At 47.9% G+C, this 14,464-nt stretch overlaps 1 protein-coding gene across 4 annotated transcripts in view; it reads left to right on the forward strand.

Moving 5' to 3' along the window:
* The first annotated feature begins 7,596 nt into the window (after nucleotides 1-7,596).
* Tlk2 (tousled like kinase 2) overlaps nucleotides 7,597-14,464 on the forward strand; it is a 102,005-nt gene continuing 95,137 nt past the window's right edge. For 2 of the 4 annotated variants that reach the window (XM_051158863.1, XM_051158864.1), the window contains exon 1: nucleotides 11,000-11,082. In XM_051158863.1, the coding sequence (XP_051014820.1) occupies nucleotides 11,002-11,082 (81 nt within the window). In that variant the 5' untranslated portion in view covers nucleotides 11,000-11,001. Of the gene's footprint in view, nucleotides 7,865-10,868; nucleotides 11,083-14,464 lie in introns of those variants that run through there. The other 2 variants (XM_051158862.1, XM_051158861.1) reach the window with 2 other exon arrangements.

Genomic DNA, 14,464 nt, shown 5'->3' on the forward strand with positions numbered 1-14,464 from the left:
CTGCCCGGCTCCCAGCCAGCTCATAACCTCTGTGTAATCTATGTTGTGCCAAGCGGTTCTCTCTACCTCTCCTCAGTCCCATACATCTGACTTCTTCTTTGACTAGTCGGTGAATCTTTTTGTGCCTCTTTCCCAGAATTCCAATCTCCCTGGAAGTCCTGCATATTCTTTCCTGCCTTTGCTATTGGCCACTCAGCTTTTTATTCAACCAACCAGAAGGTGATGGAGACCAATGTTTACAAAATACCAAAGTCCAGTGTGTACTCACCTCTCTGCTGGTACAGAAGTCAGCATTTAAATAATACAAAGACAAACTCTGCACAGTACACAGAAACATCACTCCAACATATCCCCCTCTTAGTCCAATAAAAGGCTCTTTCTCTTACATTAATAAACTATTTAGGAGAGAAAGAAGGATAGAGGAAATAAAGAGAAAGAAATCCATCAATCCGACTTCCTTTACTTTGTTTCTTCCCTGATCAAGACCATTAACAACTTGTGACCAACTCCCCTTAAATGATGACAAACATCCATTACCCATCAAATGACCAAGAAAACCACCCACCCTATCTCTTGGGAATGGGGTGTCATTCTCTTAAATTTGCTTCCTGCTGTCTGGGGGTGACAGCATCTTTGGTGGCCCCAAGAAAATTGGCATATTAACCAAGTCCTAGTAGAGCTAGCTTTATCCAGTCTCTGTGATAGGAAAGCACAGGGTTAGCTGGGTATAGTGACATAAGCCTGTAATCCCAGCACTCAGGGAGGCAGAGGCAGGTGGATCACTGTGAGTTCGAGGCCAGCCTGGTCTATAAAGCGAGTCCAGGACAGCCAGGCTAACACAGAGAAAACCTGTCTCAGGAAAAACAAGCACACAAAAAAGGCAAGGAAAGCAGGGTTTAACTGAAGTCCTGGCTGGACCAGTCTGTGAGGCCACTGGGGTATGCCACCACACCCAGCACATGGTCACTCTTAAGGCTGTACTCCCTCTTCTAACCTGGCCCTGCCTGCCCCTGAGGGTCCTCTTCATTTCTGTGGACACTCAGCTCAGACCCCTGCTCTCCTGTGTGCTGTTATGCACAAAGGACCATTGCTTAGCTGGGAATTTATTTTGTTTTTTTGAGAGGGTTTCTCTTGCAGCCCTGGCTGTCCTGGACTCGCTTTGTAGACCAGGCTGGCCTCGGCCTCCCCAGTGCTGGGATCAATGGCATGCGTCACCACGCCCGGCTCTTTGGAGAATCTTGGGGCCTGATCCAGATGCTCATCTCATTACTTCTGAAAATGGTGACCATGATCCCATGAGCAGTGTTGACACAGTGTTGGGAACGATCAAGCACAATGGGGATGTGGTTCGTCAGCTGCTTGAAGGAAAGTAGATTAAAACCCCAGATCTCAGCCTCTCTGAGATTAAAAACAAAGTGTTGGGGTTTTTTGTTTGTTTGTTTCCAAGACAGGGTTTCTCTGTGTAGCCTTGGCTGTCCTGGACTCACTTTGAAGACCAGGCTGGCCTCAAACTTACAGAGATCCACCTGTCTCTGCGTCCCGAGTGCTGGGATTAAAGGCATGTGCCATCAGTGCCCAGCAAAAACAAAAAAGTTAATAAACAAGTTTAATGGGGTTGGGTGCTGTGGCAGAATTGCTGTAGGCAATTCGAGGTTAGCCTGGTCTACAAAGTGAGTCCAGGACAGCCAAGGCTACATAGAGAAACCACGTCTTGGAAAAACCAAAAACCAAATAAAATTGGAAGAATTGTGGTGTTTTTTGTTTTTGTTTTGTTTTGTTTTGTTTTTCTGACAGGGTTCTCTGTGTATTGGCTGTCCTGGACTCCATTTGTAGACCAGGCTGGCCTCGAACTCACAGAGATCCACCTGCCTCTGCCTCCCAAGTGCTGTGATTAAAAGTGTGTGCCAGGTTTTTTGTTTTTTATAATTTGTCAGTTTCTATTTTTTAATTTCTATTTACATAGTTCTTGAGAACAAATACGCCTCTGTCTGTAGCCCTGATTGGCGTGGAACTCAGTGTTCATCAGGCTGTCCATGAACCCAGCATCTTTCTGCTCGTGTCCTGAGCGTTGGGATCACAGACTGGAGCCACCACAGCCAGGTAGATACGGTTCTTGTTATCGTGTCTCTTCAATTGAGCTCTGAAAGCCTAATATGGGTTGGGTATGGTGGCCCAGGTCAGTAATCCTACTCCCTGGGAGGTAAAGACAGGAGGATGGGAGTTTAGGGTCAATCTTGCTACTACTTAGTTTCAGATGGCCAGCCTAGGCTTGAGGAAATCCTGCCTCAGAAAATTGACGGGTGGGGAGCAGAGGCCAATATGGATGATCCAGTAGCTTAGAGGTGGAGACTTATTAAAGCAGAGTTTGTGCCTCTCTTGCGTTTTAGCTACTAGGAAGAGGGAACATGACAATGGTTTTTAAAATGGGGAGAGGCGGTTAAAAGAGGCCATTAGAGGAGGGAGGCTGCTCTTCAAGGAAGAGGAAGGTTGTTCATCATCAGCGGGCTGTGGGGAAGAGCTTGTGACTTGATAAGTAAAACAATTATGTCAAGACTTGCTTAGGCTGTGGGGATTGAGCTCAATGGTAGAATGCCTGCCCAGCAAATGCAGGCCCTGGGTTTGGTTCCTAGCATGGGGATGGGGAGTTCAGCCTAAGCAGAGCTTCCAATCCACCAGGCAGCAGAGAAAGGAAAAACACAGGGGCAGCAGATGACTGGCATTGGTGAATCTCGGGGAGGCTGACAGCTAGGGTTTTAATCTATAGCGTACTTTCCTGCAAAGTTCAAAAGCTTGCCCATAGAGACCTATTTATTCCAAGGCCCTAAGATCCCATTCCTTTAAGAACTAATACTGGGGCTGGAGAGATGGCTCAGAGGTTAGGAATGGGAAGAAGAGAGGAAATAAGATTGGCAGCATGCCTACTCTATGTCAGCCATTGTTACTTGATCATTCCCAATATGTCAACCCTAATCCTGCTCATGGAATCATGGTCAGTTTTCAGATGAGGTGAGACTGGAACAGTGCTGATCAGACTGTAAATACTGCTTCTTCTACGTTGGCCTACTGACAACAGCTCATGCTGTCTTCAACATGTCACACCTTGGCTGGAGTTGTAGGCCGTGCATTCAATACCTAGCAACACGGAGCCTGAGCCTAAAGTCACAGGGTAGGGGATGAACATAAAAGATCCCATTTTTTAGTATTTGGATATGTACTGTTCTTCCAAAAGGCTCTTGTACTTAAGGCTTGGTGCCACTATAGTGGTACTATTGGGGGATGATTGAATTATAAGGGTACTAACTTCATCAACGAAAAGTACCTTCACTAGTTTTGTTTGGTTGGTTTTTGGAGCCAGGGTTTCTCTGTATAGCCTTGGCTGTCCTGGACTCACTCTGTAGACCAGGCTGGCCTGGAACTCAGAGATCCGCTTGCCTCTTCCTCCCAAGTGCTGGGATTAAAGGCGTGCACCACCATGCCTGGCATATATATATTTTGTATACAGTGTTCTGTCTGCAGGTCTGCCTGCCCATCAGAAGAGGGCATCAGATCTCATTATAGATGGTTGTCAGTTGCCATGTTTGCTGGAAATTGAACTCAGGCCTGTGCCCTTACTTCTGAGCCATCTCTCCAGCCTTTATTTTTCCTTCTTGAAGAAATTACTTAATTTAGGAGCCCAAGCTGAGGAACTTAAAAGTTTTGGGATTTTGCTTCTCTGTGTAACCCTGGCTGTCCTGGAACTTGCTGTCACTCACTAGTTTTTCTTTCTTTTTCTTTTTTTATTTTAAAGATTTCTTCTTTACTTATTTATTCCTGTATGTAACACCCGCATGCCAGAAGAGGGCACCAGATCACATTACAGATGGTTGTGATCCACCATATGGTTGCTGGGAACTGAACTGAGGACATTTGGAAGAGCAACCAGTGCTCTTAACCTCTTAATCATCTCTCCAGCCCCATTATTAGTTCTTAAAGGAATGGGATCTTAGGGCCCTGGAATAAATAGGTCCCTAAGGGCAAGCTTTTGAAGCATATCTTGTCTCCGGCCACTTCCTGTCACTGTCTGTTCCTGGTTACAAAATGAACAGTTTGGTTCCATCGTGCCCTTCTGACATTAAACAGTAGAGCCAACGACCATGAGCTAAAATCTGGAACTGGGCCAGAATAAGTTCACGTTTCTCAAGTTTTCTCAGCTATTTGTTACAGTGACCAGAAATTTCAATAACCACCCTCCAAAATGTAGTGTTTATATTAAGATGACAAGCAACTCTTTTCTGTTACTAACACTACGACTAAATGGCTCAGTCCATTGGCAGCCTGTTTTTCCAAATTAATCTAATGACAATTGCACAGGTTCCTGGCAGACATGTGAAGCTATGCTGGGGACCACTAATTCTGGGATTACTGTCAGGCACATAAACTACCTTACTTAATCCTCCAATGGCCCTGTGAGGTAACACCACCATTTTATGGACAAAGAAGCTGAGGTTTGGAGCATAAAGCTGCACACCCTTTAAGAGGCTGGGAAAGCATCAGCACCAAGGGCTTTGTGTAGGGTCTGTGCGCCATGCTACTACACTGCAGAAGATGCATGCATATCTTCTGAGGTACCTGAGCAGCACCAGCCCCACTCTTGCTTTATGCTGGTTTTAGTTGTGGAGACAGGCTCTCACTCTGTGTCTCAGGATGGCCCTCAACAATCTTCCTCCTGCCTCAGCCTCTCGGCTGCTCTGAAGGTATGAGCTTGATAGAGCTACCAGGATCACATCCAGTGACACCGTCTCCCCGCCCCCTCACCCCCACCCGCCCACCAGTGTGTGTGCCACAGCATGTGAGTGGAGGTCAGAGGACAACCTGCTGGTTCTCTCCCTCTACCATATGGAGCTCAGGAGTCAAACTCCGGTCCCAAGGCTTTAAGCCATCTCTTATTTTTTGGTTACCAGATGAACCGTCTCTCTAGTCTTGCTTTGAGCATCTCTAGCCCTGGGATCACCATTGTTTTGATGAGGATGGTGATCATTATGGGACAGTCAAGAACATGTTTGCCAGAGATGGGTGTGGCAGAGGGCTGAGGACTGCAGCAAGTTTTTGCTAGGTTAGGGTAGAGTGAGACTTTGTCTGTCTTGAAAACAACAAAACAATGGGAAAAAAGTTATCCAGGAGTCTGAGACATAAGAGGACATGCAACAACATAAAAGGCTACTAAAGTGTTCTGGTGTCTTTTTCAAGATAATTTTCCTATGAGTTAATTCTTTAACAACCAGCCAATTTGTTTTCAGTAGTTCCAAAAGCAAATGTTAAGAAAATATGTGGATACAAATCCCCAGGGACAGTCACATGCACAAAACACACTATAGGCTCCATAAAGGCACAGTAAATGCTTCTCTTCAGTTTAACCCAGATCCCCCAGTGTCTTGGTCAAAGTAACCTTTACTACGCTCCTTTTGATTCATTATTAATACACCCTGGGTAAAAAACTACAGCTAGTCTCAAGTATGTCCAGCCAGATGTGATTCTACATGACTTTGAGATGAATTTGGAAGACTTTTCCTTCATTCCTTGAAAAACCAAGGACCATTGACCCACATGAACACCTACCTCCATCCGTGTTTAAGTTTTCCAGTTAATGGGAACTGGATTCCTATACGTGCCATAGAATCACTTGCCATTCTCAGACAGGTTATCTCACACGACCAAACATACTTTACATAAATTGATCCATGAACCCTGGGTTAAATTACATTATAAAGGGAAACCACCTGACAGAATGTTTCAAAAATCTCCTTTTCTGGATAAAATATTTTTTCTTGCCTTTGTTTTTTTGTTTTCCAAGACAGGGTTTCTCTGTGTAGCCTTGGCTGTCCTGGACTCGCTTTGTAGACCAGGCTGGCCTCAAACTCACAGTGATCCGCCTGCCTCTGCCTCCCAAGTGCTGGGATTAAAGGCGTGTACCACCATGCCCAGCCACCTTACTTTTTTTTTTTTTTTTTAAGCTAGGGTTTTATGGGCTGGACGTGGTGGTGCACGCCTTTAATCCCAGCATTTGGGAGGCAGAGACAGGAGGACTGCTGTGAGTTTGAGGCCTGCCTGGTCCACAGAGCGAGTCCAGAACAGCCAAGGCTACACAAAGAAATCTTGCCTCAAAAAACCAGAAAATAAAAATGTATTCAGGAGAGAGGTGTAAGGGCACAGGCCTGTAACCCAGCTCCTATGAGGCAGCAGGACTGAGAATTTAGGCCAATCTCAGCTACATAAGTGAGAGTCTTAGAATTGCTCAGCTGGTAGACTGCTTGCCTAATTTGTAATTAACCTTAGCTCTTGGGAGGTAGAGGCAGGAGGATCAGGAGTTCAAGGGCATCCTCAGTCGCACTGTGAGATCTAGGTTAGCCTCAGCTACATTAGACCTTTAGTCAAGACAAAAGATCCTCTAGTTTCAGCTTAAGAGGTGGGAAAAATGAAACAATTAGATAATTGGTCCAGACAGCTTGTTTGTGGAGCAGATGGAACAGAACTCAGCTTCATGTCTGTCCATCCCTCTTTCTTATGTTGCCCTCCTAACATGACATTCCAGTGTCATTTTAAAGAGTTACTTTTAGGCTTTGCATAGTGGCTGCACGCCTGTAATCCCAGCACTTGGGAAGAAGTGGGAGGACCACCTTGAGGCCAGTTCACGTTACAAAGCAAGTTGCAGGTCATATTTTCAGATTCATTTGTAATTATGTGTCTGTGTTCACAAGTGCAGTGCCATGGAAGCCTGATGGTTTTAGGTCTCTTGGCGCTGGTGTTACAGGAGGCTGTGACCTGTCCCACGTAAGTGCTGGGAATCGAACTTAGGTTCTCTGTAAGAGCAGTGCAAATTCTTAACCACTGAGTCATCTTTCCAGCCCCCTTTTGGTTTTGAGATACCAAGGCCAGGGCTGGCGATATCGTCTCAGCCTCCCAAGCGTTGCGAGTCTGGTTGTAATTTCTTGATCTTACTGTAATGAAAGAACTACTACTTGTTCTGTGTGCTGGGACACAGTATGGCGTCCCACTGTGGTGACTTGGGGAGCAGCCACAGTGCACTATCCTTTGGTTCTCCATCATTTTCATGCTTTAGACTGCATTCTTGGGGCTCGGCCTTGCCCCGCTCCCTACCCTGTGCTCCTGTCTTGCTCTTCCTCTCTTCCCTTCAAAATGTTATTTTTCCAAGCAGTCTGCAATCTGGAAGATGACTCCCGATGTGTTTCTACAGTGACTGAATTCTGAAGGACGTAAAACAAACAAAAAGGTATTTGCCATCCTGGGCCCATTTGGCAAGTCTCTGTCCAGTTGATATGTGGAAAAATTAAGAATAAGGAAAGAAAAACAGACAGAATTCTACTTTGGAGTACTTGTCAACTCCTGGAAAAGTTCGAGTCGGCTGTATAAAAGCCTGAACGCTTCTGTTTCTCTTGTGACTCCCGTGTAGTCCTTCAGTCCTGTTCAGACATCTGGTCAAGGACGCATCAGAAGAAAATGAACCGCCGAGTCGCTCGCTGCTTTGAAGTCAGTGTCTCGGCCCATGAGAATAGGTGAAGAAAGTGACTTTGGCGCTGGGGTCAGAGGCGGAGCCCTTTCCCAGGCAGGAAGCCCTCCTGTCGCCCCGGCGGCACTCTGTGAGGAGCAGGCCTGTTTTTCCATTCTGGCATTTTACCCTCAGACCCCCTGAGCATCCCGGGAGGCTTGTTTTGTCACCGGAGGATGAAATGGAACCTCCCCTTAGGTGCCCTGAGAGAGTCCCCCGGAGGTAGCGCCCTCCGCCCTGGAGGTGGGGGGGGGGCACGCTGGTGAGGGCTCGGCTCTGATCCCAGGACACCTTTGTCCCAGGAGACGCCCGGCCAGTCAGGTACGTGGAAGACGAGTGCGGAAGGCTGTCGGCGCCTGAGGCGAGGGGGGTCTGAGGGGAATGGCGGGCAGGCAGCGCGGAACTCCGTGACCCCGCCGGCGCCCCGGGCTTTCTTCCTGTCAGATCCATCCTTGAGCAGAGCCACCTCACTCCTCAGCCGACTGTGTGTGTCCATCCGGGACAGGGCAGCTCCGTCGCTGGCCCCGCGGCCTGGGGCGCAGCCCAACCGTCGGCCTCCGGCTCCGGCTCCACAAAAGGCGGCTCTCGAGGCTCCGGCCCGGCCGGTTACCGGGCGCCCCCTCAGGCCGACCAACTGCCCCTCATGTCGCAGCCGGGGCCCGTAGGCGCCGCCAGTCGCCCGCCCTCAGCAACCCCGTCAGGCGTGGCCTGCTCAGCCGGTGCGGGGTCCCCTGGTTAACCCCTGCTCGCCAGCCCGGCCGCTGATTGGAGGAGGCGGAGCGCCGGGGGCAGCGGGGACCCTCCCCCTTCCCCCCCCAACACCTTCCTCGTCCCCTCCCCCACGGCCGGCACTCATCCCCCTCCTCCCCAGGAACCCACCTCCTGCCTCCCAGCCGTGCAAATCTCGCGAGGGAACACGCGGTTTCACTAGTGTGTTTACACCGATCACTACTAATCCGGACCGAACCGATCCGGATTAAGGGGCCGGAGGCGGGTCCTGAGCACCAGCGGTTCCGACCCCCCCCCCGAACCCCCGCCCTCTGCGCCGCACCCGAGTGGCCCCCCCCGGCCGAGCGGACCCCCCACTTCTCGGCCCGACCTGGACCCTTGTGCGCCTCCCCTTGGCCTTTGTCCGGTGCCAGGAGGCCGGTCCCACGTCCCCCGCGGCCGCCCGGGCCCGGGCTAGCGTCAGGCGCCTGGCTCCGTACGCGAGCTCGGGGATCTGCGGCCTCCGTGGCCCCCCTCCCCCGCCCGCCCTCTCGTGGAGCCCGGCGCCGGCGGCGGCTGCCCGGGCGGGGGGTTGCGGCGCTCAGGAGAGGCCCCGGCTCCGCCCCGGGCCTGCCCAGGGGGGAGAGCGGAGCGGTCCGCAGCCGGGTCGGGTCGGGGCCCCTCCCGAGAGGAGCGTGGAGCGGCGGCGGCGGCGGCGGCAGGTGAGAAGCCGAGCCCGGGAGCCGGGAAGGGCGCCGGGCCTGGGGTAGTAACCGTCCCGGGGACCCCCCCACCCCCATCCCCATCCCCATCCCCGCCTTGGCCTGAGGAGCCTGCGACCCGGGCGGCCGCTGAGGCGGGGAGGTCGCTCCCCGAGGGCTGCGGGTCGCTCGCTCGCTGAGGGGCCGGGCTGAAGATGGGCCAGGCCCGGGCCTGGGAGTGTGGCGGTCGGCCTGCCGAGAGACGGCACTCCGGGGAGCCGGAGGCCTCGGCCGCCTTGCGGGGCGCCCACCCCCCCGGGAGCTGGCCCTCGCCCCGTCCGTGACAGGTGGGCCTGGAGTTAGGGAAAGTTTGGAGCCGGCGAGGGGCTCCGGGACCAGGCCCCCATCGGTTCTGCTTCCCGGTTTGGGGCCACTGGGAGGATCCTGGTTCCAAAGCCTCCGCCGGGAAGAGATGGGGTGGATATTTTCTTTTAAGGTGAGTTGACATTAAATGGGGTGACTGCTGGGGCCTCGTCGGCCAGGCCAGGCCTGGGGATGGAGGTTCGGGAAGTGTTTGCAGAGACCTTGGGATTGGGGAAGAGACTGCAACAACCTCTGCCATTCCGACCTCGATTAGGGCAGGGCGAGTGGCGAAGCAAGGCCAGTTACCTACTTGGGGGAAACTCGGGTTTCTTTTCAATCTTTTTTTTTTTTTTTTTTTTTTTTTTTGGTTCTATTTCAAAGATGCCTTTTCTACCCGTCCAACAATTTACCAGTTTCTTCTGTAACCCGTAGTCGTATGTGTGAGTGAAACTTTAATTTGTCACCCTTTCATTCCCCTATGCCCCAGGCTCTCAATCCAGGAAGGGAAATGAAAGTTAGGACTTGTGTAGGGTGGGATGTTACTGGAAATCGTGGAGTCGTTGTTATATTGCAGAGAAGGCTTGATTCATGTTTTCAGTAAACTTTAATAAGGATTATGCCAATCACTCCAGGAACTACTTAACAGTATGTATGTCCGAGGGATTTCTATGTAGTGATGCACTCTCCTTTGCTACGTTTAGTACTGAAGGCCTTCGCAGTGGAGAGCGCAAGAATTCTCCCTTCCAGCGCGTGGACATACTTGGTCAGAGTGTCTTCATTAACTGGTCAGGGAAGGAGTTTAAAAATGGTGTCCTCCTGCCCTGCCCCTCCCTGCTTGGGAGGAGTGCTAAAAGCAGATTTCCAGAGTGGAGAGAAACCTACTGCTCCAAGGAGTGGTCAGAAAGGGTTTTGTGAAGGAGTTATTACAGAGTTAGATTAATTTCCTGAGTGAATATAGGTTTCTGGTTTATCTTGGGCTCTCCATTAAATTTAACATGAAAGAATTCCATTTTTCATTAGCTACTGTGAGCTGTTCAGAGAAAGGAGCTATACAATAGGGTCACTTGAAGTTATTTGCAGCTTTTGAGTCATTCTATAGTCACTTGAAGTTATTAATCATATTTTTAGCTAAAGAACTAGTTCTTAATGTGTTTGGGAAAGAAATATTTGAAAGTACTCGGATTGAGAGATGGGTAGAAGGGAGTTTTCTATTTGCAAGTTTGCCCTTGTTTTTCCCTTTGTACTTAACTTTTACAGAGGTTATTATGAAAAGTCTTATATTTCTTTTTATTTACTTAGTTTTTATTTATGAGGCAGGGTCTTATTGTGTAGCCTTGGCTGGCTTTGAATTTGCTGTGTAGGCCAGGCTGCCCTCAAATTTATAGATAACTCCTTATACTCCCAGGAAGTTTGGATTACAAGGGGTGGGTTTCCATATCTGTTGTCCTCCCCTACTAAAGATCAAACTAGAGTTGGGGGGAGGGGAACCCATAGAAGAGAACTTGAGCTGCTATATAATCGTAAGTAACTATTGGTAACATCAGATAACTTTGATTAGTATACTATAACACGTGAATATATATTTCCTCAAGGTTTACAAAATTACGACGTGTTTTTTTACACATAAAACTTTTTCTTCCATTTAGTTTTTCATGGCTTCTTGGCCTCTTTTCTTTTTCTGTAGAAATGATGGAAGAATTGCATAGCCTGGACCCACGAAGGCAGGAATTACTGGAGGCCAGGTTCACTGGAGTTGGTGTTAGTAAGGTGAGTAACTCAAAGAATACCGTAAACCTATTAGGAGTTGACTAGGAGGATTTGGGCTGTAGAGGGTGGCAGGGGAAACTTGTCCCATGGTCCAGTAAGCTTTGAAACCCTGCCGGTCATTCCTGTAGTGCGTTTAAGCATTTGTTTGGGGGTGTATGCTTCCCTCTCCTTCTAACAGAACAGAGCTTTCCTTAGGGGCTTGTTGCAAGGATTCTGAGAGGCCGTTGTCATGCGCTGGCTCTGTTGGGTAGAGACTTGATAGAGTGCTGATGTATCTACTGAAGTCTGTCAGTTCTCCAGATCTGCAGCTAGCAGATTCCTACCGCTTGTGTCCCTAGAGTGCTTTTTCACGCTTAATTTCTATGAGGAAGTATTTCCCTTCTTTTATTTTTTGTTTTATGTGTATGAGTGTTTGCCTTTATGTATGCATTTATGTTATGTATGCATGTATGTTATCTATGTATATTATGTATGCATTATGTGTTGCATTTATGTATGTGTGTGCTCTGAGTGCGTGTTTGGTGCCTGCAGAGGCCACAAGAGGGCATCCACATGTGCTGAAACTGGGTTTATATGGGTGTGAGCTGCCATGTGGGTACTGGGAACTGAACCTGGTCCTCTGGAAGAGCAAACACAGTGCTCTTATCTCCTACACTGTCTACCTCCTCCGCGTTTTCATTTTGTGGATATGTAAACTGAGATCGAGCCCCATCATTGAGCAGGTGGGATGTGGATAATACTGTTCTGGCTTTCTCTATTTTTATGTATCTGCGTGTTCACCCCTCTGTTCTCACAGGACAGTTTCTGTCCATCGTACGTCTGTTGATAATGTTTTATTGAAAAGCTTTGTCCGATCCAAGGTTGTCATATTACTTGAGATTGAGATAAGAGATGTGTGCATTTTGATCTATGACCTATGTAATAGATTTCTGTCTTTTTCAAGAACTGCTGTGTCTTACAATGATGTGTTAATTTCATGCTCTGGCTAGTTGTTTCTTCAAAGAGAAGGCATATGTTAGGTTTATGCTTGGGAAACCTAGCTTCTTTGACGGATCATACAACTTTAGTGAGCTGCAGTACACTGGGCATTGTATAAGTGTTGTAGATAATATCTCAGTATTATAGTGCTTTTTAAACCTGCAGAGAAAGAAGAAAAACTGCAACGAGAAAGAAAAACAGTATTTATTACCCCTTAGTTCTTGGTTTTTGACATAAGATCTCTTGTAACCTAGGCTGGCCTGGAACTTGATATGTAGTCCAGGCTAGCCTTGAACTCCTTAATCTTCTTGCTTCTATCTCCCAAGTCCTGGGATCACAGGGGTGAGTCACCACTGTTTTTGAGATGTGTAGCCTAGGTTGGCCTGCGGTTTGTGATCGTCCTGGCCCAGGCTGGTAAGTGCTGGGAATAGAGGTGTACACTGCAGCCCCTGGCTGCACAGTATGGGCATGAGTGCTTTATTTCTTCAGCTACTCTAGTGACTGACTTCTGTGGCACTTTGGAATGGCTGTACCCCTGATCGTTAGATGCTGAAGATAAACACAGTCATAAATTATTTGTTGAAAGGGATGTAGCCCCTGAAGTACATGCTGTTATTTGAATATTAAATTGATATCTGGTCCAGTGATGGCACATTTCTTTTGCCTGGCCTAAACTTCTTCCCAGTCTTTCTATCTCAGATTCCTAGGTGCTGGGACTATAGGCATGAATGACCGTACTAGGTCTTGTTTATAACCTTTGATTGTTATTGTGGTATAAAGGCTCAAACCCAGGGATTTGAACATGCTTGGCAAGCACCTTACTGCTGAACTGTATCTCTAGTTCTTTATGTTTTTGTTTTTTAAGATGGTCTCACTCAGGTGCTGGGATTAAAGGCATATGTCACTATACCCAGCCAGCCCTTTTTAATTTTTTTTTCTACTTTTTTTTTTTTTTTTTTTTTTTTAATTCAGGTAGAATCTTGCAAAGTTGCCCAGGATAGCTTTGAACTTGCTCTGTAGCCCAGGCAGACCTTGAACCAGTGATCTTCCTGACTTAGCTTCTTGAGTGTCTGGGAATACCCTGTTGTGTCTTTTCATTTGGCAGTTCTGCAAAACACTCGTGCTTTATTTATTTATTTATTTATTTATTTATTTATTTATTTATTTATTTATTTATTATGTACACAGTGCTCTGCCTGCATGAATGACAGAAGAGGGCACCAGATCTCATCATAGATGGTTGGGAGCCACCATGTGGGTGCTGGGAATTGAACCCAGGACCTCTGGAAGAGCAGGCAGTGCTCTTAACCTCTGAGCCATCTCTCCAGCCCCATCATGCTTTTCATTAATTAGTTAATTAATTAATTAATTTTGGAGATAGGATCTTCCTGTTTAGCCAAAATTGACCTGGAACTCAGTTCAGGCTAGTCTCAAGGCCATGGTCTTCTTGTCTCTCAAGTGCTAGGATTATAGGTGTGTCCAACTAAGACAACATGATTTCCTACTAAGAAAGTTGATATTCAAACTGTGTGTCCTTCATCTTATTAATCTTGTTTGTTTGCTTATAACTTATTTATTTTATTTGCATTTGTGTTTTGCCTACACAGAATGTCTGTGAGAGGGTGTTGGATCCTCTGGAACTGGAGTTAGAGACAGTTGTGAGCTGTTATGTGGGTGCCAGGAATTGAACTCAGGACCTCTGGAAGAACAGCCAGTGCTTTTAACCACTGAGCCATCTCTCCAGCCTCTGTATGTTTGTTTTTTTGTTTTTTGTTTTTGTTTTGTTTTTTTTTTTTTGAGACAGGGTTTCACTGTGTAGCCCTGGCTGTCCTGGAACTCACTCTGTAGACCAGAGAGCTCTGAGAGATCCACTTGCCTCTGCCTTCTAAGTGCTGTGATTAATGGTTGTGCTACCCCTGCCTGCCCATTTTGCTAATCTTCGTTACGATGGCTGCTTTCCTTTGTATGTAGCTGCATAATGGCTATACCAAAGTATATTTTTGGTGAAATAGGTCCAAGTGACAGGAATGAATGATATCCCGCCCTCCCACCCACAGGGTTTCTCTGTATAACCACCCTGCCTGTCTTGGACTCACTTTGTAGACCCGCTGACTCGCAGAGATCCACCTGCCTCTGCCTCCCAAGTACTGGGATTGAAGGCATGCCACCATTTCCCAGCTAAGAATTTTTTTTATACAACATTTTAAAGACACTCTGCTGTAGTTAAGGGTGGCCTCAAACTCACTGTGTAGGTGATGATGACCTTTAATTCCTGATCCATTTGCCTCTGCTGCCTACACGTGCTGGGATTACCACTGAAGGGCCCATTTCCAGCAAAGATACTCCCCCACCCCCACCCCCCATTTCTCTTTCTGTTAGGGTTAGAGCTAGACTTTGTATCTCC

This window comes from Acomys russatus, chromosome 16 (assembly GCF_903995435.1).
Source record: "Acomys russatus chromosome 16, mAcoRus1.1, whole genome shotgun sequence".
NCBI lineage: Eukaryota > Metazoa > Chordata > Mammalia > Rodentia > Muridae > Acomys > Acomys russatus.